Source organism: Corvus brachyrhynchos, unplaced genomic scaffold, assembly GCF_000691975.1.
Source record: "Corvus brachyrhynchos isolate BGI_N302 unplaced genomic scaffold, ASM69197v1 scaffold275, whole genome shotgun sequence".
NCBI lineage: Eukaryota > Metazoa > Chordata > Aves > Passeriformes > Corvidae > Corvus > Corvus brachyrhynchos.
This window is the reverse complement of record NW_008238318.1, coordinates 87133-95063: the sequence shown is the minus strand read 5'-3', so window position 1 is coordinate 95063 and position 7931 is coordinate 87133. Positions and strand designations below refer to the sequence as shown.

General features: G+C 53.8%; 2 protein-coding genes across 2 annotated transcripts in view; both read left to right on the top strand.

The window, feature by feature from the left end:
- The first annotated feature begins 4238 nt into the window (after window positions 1-4238).
- On the top strand, window positions 4239-5712 carry LOC103615297 (NAD(P)(+)--arginine ADP-ribosyltransferase 2-like). The gene is given in 3 exon segments (XM_008633315.2): window positions 4239-4650; window positions 4653-5018; window positions 5348-5712. Coding segments are annotated over 3 exon segments (858 nt in total). The 3' UTR covers window positions 5428-5712.
- Window positions 5713-7709: 1997 nt separating this feature from the next.
- CCDC166 (coiled-coil domain containing 166) overlaps window positions 7710-7931 on the top strand; it is a 986-nt gene continuing 764 nt past the window's right edge. Inside the window, exon 1 of the mRNA XM_017733813.1 lies at window positions 7710-7931. Within this exon, the coding sequence (XP_017589302.1) occupies window positions 7887-7931 (45 nt within the window). The 5' untranslated portion in view covers window positions 7710-7886.

Sequence of the window (7931 nt, the reverse complement as noted above, 5' to 3'; positions counted from 1 at the left end):
ATCCCCGTGGAGCCGCCAACCCCCGCCTCCTGGAAAACATCCAGGAGGAAAAACATCCCGAGAGAAGAACGAGCCCGAATGTGTTTGCACAGCGGGGTCTGGGGGTTCCCTCAGTAACTCATGGGTAGGCACAGAGACACAGACACAAACACAGGCGGACACACACGGACATGCATCACTGGCAGGTGCCAGATCTGGGGATCGGATTTAGGAAAACACATTGCAAAAAGCCCCTGCCACGGCGTGAAATTCTGTCGTGGAGCAGCATTTCTCTTGTAGAAACTTGGTGGGACCAGAGACTGTGCACAAAGGCAACCAGGAGCATGAAACAGGTCCTCGTGGATAGAGCTCAGTCAATGCTCATGCATGGAACAGGAATCGAGGACTCCTGGAGTGTGAAGCTGGAGAAAGCTCTGCCACAAGAGAAACAATGAGCAGCCGCCTCCATCCCTTCTCCCTGCACAGGGCACAACAGATGGATTAAAGCCCACACATGTCTGTTCTGGGACACAGCACCCAGGTGCTGCTTCGTGATAAAAGCCAAAATGCAAAGGGAATCATTGCCTCTGAGCTGTCCCAGGACACTGCAGTCCTCCCTGTTCTATCCCCTACTGCTTTCACAGTTTCCTGGCTGCTTTGTCACGCTTTATCTTTCCTGTCCAGTTTCTCCTCATTGAAGTTTAACCCTGCTCTATCTCTTATCCCAGCGCTGTCACATGGCCCTCAGACCGTCTCCTTTCCAGATGCAATTCTCCGTTCCAGCTCCTTTCGCCTTGCACCTAGCTCTCCACCAGCTCCTGCCATGGTTGTTTACCTCATTTCTCTCTCATTTTTCTTTCAGAGATCAAATCCTCCTTCCTCACAGTCTGACTGTGACAACTCTTCATACCCACACTTGTGCGACACTGGGCACAACCCAGGAACAGCCTGGGACACCTGGGACATCAAACCAGGGCAGGAAAGATACTGTATTTCTCAGACTGCAGAGTCAGAAATAATCCTGCAATGAGCAGAAAGTGACCAGTGCCTGAGTGACACCAGAGCTTGAGGCACTGGTAAAACATTGGTGGGGGACTGGTCCTTGTGCAGGCAGGAGGAGGGGAAAGTTGTCCTTTCAGCTTCACCGTCCACCACAGGCAGAGGCTATGAAACTGGGAAGAAAGGAATTTATGAAGTTGTGAAATCACAGAAGGGTTTGGGTGGGAAGGGACATTGAAGCCCATCCAGTTCCATGCCCCTGCCATGGACAGGGACACCTTCCACTAGCTCAGGTTGCTCCAAGCCCTGTCCAACGTGACCTTGAACACTTCCAGGGGTGGGGCAGCCACGGCTTCTCTGGGCAACCCAGGTCAGGGTCTCCCCACCTTCACAGGGAAGGATTTCTTCTCAGTATCCCATTTCTGCCCTCTGGCAGTAGGAAGCCATTCCCCCTTGTCCTGGCATTCCATTTTTAAACATTTGGGTTTATCGAGCTTTCATTTGCCTCAACTGCAGTGTCTGTATCAGAGATATCCTGCTGTGTCTGTCACAGCAATCCTGTAATACAGCAATCCTGCCACATGGAACACGAACCTGTGACTTCATACCAATTATTATTTCTGGGGCAGTACCTGGAGTGATGCATCAGCTGGTGTCGTGCCCTGTCAGAAATCATCAAGGGAGCCAGGAAATATGGGCGTGACAGCAGGATCTGTGTGAGAGACAATGAATTGGCCATTAGGAATTAGACAGATGAAATTTAAATTTTCAGGCCAGCTCTGAGCATTTGTACAAGTATAGGATGGTCCCCTGTTTCCTATAAGTGGAGGGGCAGTACAATGGAGCAAACCCATGATGCTTTGAGAATGGTTTCATTGATCTACCTAAGCCTCAGCAGAGGTGCAAGATCATGGCAGGGACAAAGACAAGAATTACAGTTCTGCATAAGGCTCAGAGGTTTGATAAAATGTGTCTCTCGAGGGAGAGCTTGCCCAGCTGCTCTCCGTTGTTTATCATCAGTCCTGGCTGCCCAGAGAGGTCCCAGATGACTGGAGATGCCAATGTGATGCCCATCCACAAGCACGGCCAGAAGGAGGGTCCAGGGAACTCCAGGCCTGCCAGCCTGACCTTGGTGCCTGGGAAGGCCACGGAACAGATCATCCCAAGTGTCATTACGCAGCATGTGCAGAACAAGCCGGGGATCAGGCCCAGCCAGTTCAGGGTTGTGACAGGCAGGTCCTGCCTGACCAACCTGATCTCCCTCTGTGACAGTGTGACCCTCTCAGTGGCTGAGGGAAAGGCTGTGGATGTGTCTGCCTGGACTCGAGTAAAGCTCTGATACCGTTTCCCACAACATTATCCTGGAGAACCTGGCTGCTCCTGGCCTGGACAGGTGCACTGTTTGATGGCTCATGGCAGGGCCCAGGGAATGGTGGGCAATGGGGCTACATCCAGCTGGGGCCAGACACCAGTGGGATTCCCTAGGCTCAGTACCGGGGCCAGTCCTGTTCAATGTCTGTATCAATGCTCTGGACAAGGGGCTTGAGGGCACCTCAGCCAGCTCACAGAGAACACCAGGCTGGCCAGGAGCATGGATCTGCAGGAGGGCAGGAACCTCTGCAGAGGGGTTTGGAAAGGCTGGATGACCCTTTCCCAGCACTGTTGCCCTTCCCTGGACACATTCCAGCCCCTCAATGTCCTTCTTAGTTGGAATGGGCCCAAAACTGACCCAGGATTGGAGGTGACTAAACAGTGCCCAGCACAGGCCTGGCCAGGGCCTGTGGCCACACTCCAGCTGATACCAGCCAGGTCCCATTGGCCTCTTGCCCACCTGGGCACACCTGGGCTCCTGTTTAGCCACTGTCACCAGCACCTCCAGGTCCTCTTCCAGCTTTCCAGCAGCTCTGCCCTAGGCCCAGGTCTCTGCAGGGGGCTGTGGTGACACAAGGGCAGGACCCAGAACCTGGCCCCAATGAACGTCATCCCCTAGGCCTTGGCCCATCAATCTGGCCTGTCCTGATCCTGTTTAGGCTCTGCAGAGCCTAAACTCAAGTTAATCAATAACTGTTGAGAACTTCAAGGGATTCTGCTGCCATAAACTCACCCAGGCAGTGAGTCTGAGCTGAGCCTGGGGACAGGGTGAGCACCGGGGGATCCCCAGGTCCTGCCCCAGTCCATCCTGGGCTCTGTCCCCTCCATCTCTCCCTCCTGGTGCCCCTTGGCCCCACAGTGGGACCTTCCCTCACCCTGGTGTGTTGGGAGTGACTGAGCTGGAGCTCCTGTTCCCCTGGCAGCCCTCCCAGCTGGGCTCGGCAGCAGGACCTGGGCAGGTACCGATGACACCCCTGTGCTTTGGTGCTGCTGAGCAGGGCTGGCACTGTACCAGCATCATCTCCCCAACATTTCAGCTCCCATCTGTCAGGCCAGGGCCTTGGGAGGGGACACAGCCAGGACAGCTGACCCAGCTGACCACAGGGATAGCCCAGGGCACATGACCTTGGCTCAGATACAAAAGCTCAGAAAAGGAGGAGGAAGTGGGGGAAATTTGTTATTTGCAATATTTCCCTCCTGAAGAAATGGCTCCAAGTGCTGGAGCCCTGCTTTCTGGGAAGCGGCTGGACTTCACCTACTCATGGGAAGTAGAGAATAAAATCTTATTTTTTTGCCTTTGTTTTTGCAACCTTTTGTTTTTGCTTGTGGTTTTGCTGAATTATTTCAACCCACCACACCTGGGTGGGGGCTGAGAGGATTTATCAGGGGGTTCCTGCCCATTCCAGGGGCTAGAGGGGACAGTGGCTTCTCTGAGTCCTGTGGGGGAAACAGTAAAATTTCCCAGGAGCAGGGAGAGTGTCTGGATCCAAGCCCAGCTATCTCAGCTATAAAATGCCAGAGGAACCACATGTCCCCTGTCCAGGAGTGCAGGGATGGACTGAGAGCAGCACCCAGACCCTGCACCCACCACAGGGCACAGGTAACACTTTGGGTCAGGGTCCTGGGAGTGATGCCATGGAGCTGTGGGGACCAGGCCGGGATGCTGGATGTGTGGGGGACAGCAGCCCATGGGACCAGGCTTGGGGTCAGGGCACTACTGGGACATGGCTGGGGGGCTCCTGGCCAGAGATGCAGCTGGGGTACCCCCCTCTCCCTGGGCTGTCCCCTCTCTCCCTCCCGACCTCCTCAGCCCCTCACAGAGGAACTGCCCACATCCCCCCCAGAGTCCCTGCAGGGTCCGAGGGGTCCCTGGGGAGTCTCTGCCCACCATGGAACTCCTGTCACTGGTGCTGGTGCTGCTGGCTGGGACCCTGGCTACCAGCATCCACCTGCACTGGTGGGACCGTAGCAGCGCCATCAAGGAGATTGGACTGGACATGGCCCCCAACTCCTTCGATGACCAGTACCTGCGCTGCCACTTCAAAATGGTGAGGGTGCTGCCAGCACTCAACCGCACGGAGTTTGTCCCCCACGGTGACTACGCCGAGGCCTGGAACAGGGCCGCAGCCAAATGGGGCAGCCGCCCCTACCTGGGCCGCCCCTTCCTGCTGCAGCTGGAACAGGCCATCGCCCTCCTGGCCTACACGATGGAGGAGGGCCTGTACCTGGAGTTCAACAGGGCTGTGCGTGTGGCCGGGCGCTCCCGACGGGAGTACCTGGACACCTTCCACTTCAAGGTGCTGCGACTGAGGCCCTGAGTGAGCTGCGGGGTGCCCAGGGCCACCCCCACTGCCTCCACGTGTACCGGGGTATCGATGGTATCCGCTTCACCAGCAGGATCGGACAGATCATCCGCTTTGGCCAGTTCGCCTCCGCCTCCTTGCTGAAAAATGTCAGCGAGTCCTACGGCACCAGAACCACCTTTGAGGTGGACACCTGCCACGGTGCTGACATCCGGTACTTCTCCAACTACCCCGAGGAGGAGGAGGTCCTCATCCCACCCTTTGAGACCTTCAAGGTCACCAATATCACCCACCAAGGGGACGACATCTACATCCACCTCCGCTCCCATGGCGTGCACAGCAAATACAACTGCGCGTGGTTCCGAGGTGACGTTCCTGGCGTGGGGACACCTGCAGCTGGGTGTGGGGGGCACGAGGGCACCAGCTCTGTTGGGGCAGGAGAGTTTGTGGTGGGGCAGCTGAGGGAGGTGGCGGGGCTTTGGGTGTGTGGCATTGCATGGCTCCAGCGGCTTTCCTGGGATGGCACGGCCTGGCACAGGAGAGCATGGGATAGGATAGGATGGGATGTCATGGTGTTGTCCCAATGGTGGGCTTGTTTCCTGGGGGCAGCACTATTTCACACCCCAAGATGAGGGATTTCTAGTTTTTATTCTACTTTGCACAAACCCCCTGACCCCCTTCTCTGGCCTCCCCAGGCAGAAGTGTCCCCAGAGACCCCCCAGGCCTCACTGGACTCCTCCTGGCAGTGCTGGCAGCTGTCACCAGCATCCCCTGAGCCATGAGGTCATCACGGCTGCTGAAGACAAGGTGTCAGGGATGGAGCCACTGGCGTCACCAGGATGGCAGAACTGGCCGGGGGCACAGAGAGCCCCCCCCAAAGGGTGGACACTGGACAAGCCCTGTGGACACCCTCCCTGAGCCATGGCTGGGGTGTCGGGTTGCAGCTGTGTGGGTTGGGGAAAGAGGGGCACAGTGGGGATTTTCTTCTCTTTTTGACTTTTTTTCTCCTTTCCCATATTTTTAAATTTTCTTTCGAATTATTAAACTGGTTCTAACTCAATCCATGAGTTTCCTTTTCATTTTTCTCCACCTGACCCTGCTCTGGTGACTCTGGACATGGGCCTGGAGGGACAGCACGAGGGGGAATGTCTTCCCACTGCCAGAGGGCAGGATTAGATGGGACATTGGGAAGAAATCCTTCCCTGTGAGGGTGGGGAGGCCCTGGCACAGGCTGCCCAGAGAAGCTGTGGCTGCCCCGTCCCTGGAAGTGTTCAAGGTCAGGTTGGACAGGGCTTGGTCCTGTGGAAGGTGTCCCTGCCCATGGCACAGAGCAGAACAAGATGAGCTGTAAAGTCCCTCCAACCCACCACCGTCCCAGGATTCCATGATAATATGGAACAAGAATAAGAAATCCATTTCAGCTTTTTGCCATATTTTGGCTGCTCCTTCCATCCTTTTTTTTCCCCTACCTCTCAGCTTTATTTCCCAGTTTTCCACCTCATGTTATAACAAAACTCCTCTTGTTTCCTGCAGATTTTGGCCACCATCTCTATGAAAGCGGAAACAGCTTTTTATTTCAGCATCCATCTTTCCACACATCCCGTTCCCAAGGTTTTCAAGAAACACTAAAATAATCATTAACTGCTCCAGATACATAAAAATTCTATAAATCCTACTAAATTCAATCCTGCATGCTGCCCTGGGAGCTGGGATCCCAGGAAAAGCTGAGGGTTTGGAGACCCAGCTGTCACCTTTAGGAACTGGCACAGCCTCCTGCCTCCTTCCATCAGCCACGTGCCTTGACCAAACTTATCCTGGATCCCCATGCAGAGGGATCTGGCCAGGCTGGATTGATGGGATGGGATGGGATGGGATGGGATGGGATCGACGGGCTGAGGTCAATGGTGTGAGGGTCAGCACGGCCAAGTGCTGGGTCCTGCCCTGGGGTCACAATGACCACATGGAAGGCTCCAGGCTTGGGGCAGAGTGGCTGGAAATATGGAAAAGGATCTGGGGGTGCTGGTGACAGAGTTTCCCAGGGAATGGGATCCTGCTGCAGAGCTTCCTCGGGGATCAGATCCCACTGTGGAACTTGACTGGGGATGGGAACCCACTGCAGTTTCCCAGGGACTCACTGTGGACCTCCCCCTTGTGATCTCACTCCTCATCTCCATGGACACAGCTCCCAAACACTTGGGCTCCAGGACCAGTCTGGCCAGCAGCAAACCAGAAGCAGTGGAACCAGGGAAGCAGCTGGAAAACCTGGGAGCAGGGAAGGTCAGTGCCTTAAAATCCCAAAGTTTGTACAAACCCAACTTTGTCCTTTTCCCACGGGGATTTGGGAATTCTCTGACCCTCACACATCCCCTGCACCAACCCCCCAAAATTCCAGCATCAGTGCAGCCTGTGCAGGGATTTTAGTGGATTTATTCTGTTTTTCACCCATCTCCTGGAATTCTGCATTTTTTTTCCTTAAAAATTGACATGAATTGTATTAGGAAATGAGAATTTTTAATTAAAAATATTCACTAAAACTATCAGACTTGTCAGACTCTGGCTCTAAATCCTGAATTCCAGCATTCTACACTGGAATAAAGAGTTCATAAATTCAGTCAATCCTGAAATTAATGCTTAAAAAGTGTTAAAAAACGTGAATCTCATTAAAATAATGCTGATGAATATTTTTTAAAAGAGAATCTCCTGAAATTGGGATGTGAGATACTGGTTTGGGACAGGAGATACTGGTTTGGGATGCCTTTTCAGACACTGGAATCAGTGAGGCAGGAACGGGGCATATTTGCACTTTTTCCTCCAAACTCTCCAAACTGTTAGGAATATCCTAGCATTATATGGCAAAAAAGAGAAATCTTAAAAAATGCGCATTTTTGGTTTTCTCCTGAGGCAATTCAGGATGGGAAATGCAAATCCAGGTATGGCACCTGCGCTTCCACCCCAAACAGTTTTGGGTCAAACATTTGATCTGCTGGAAGAACCAGTTGGAAACACAAGGGAAGAACTGCAGCAAAAATATTTGCTCTGAACTGGCCTTTTTTCCTTCTGTTCCAGTTTTTCACAGCTTGATTGGGAAAGGGCATCCAAATCCAAGGGGAAAGAAGACGCCGTGACTGCTGGGAAAAACAAGCAAAGAATGGGGACCAAGGATGGAGAGACACCCAAAGAAATAAGTGACATGGAAAACCCCCCCCAGGAGAGGAAGCTGTACCTGCAGGAGGAATGCAGGATCCTCACAGAACACCTGGACACGTACATGGGAAGAGC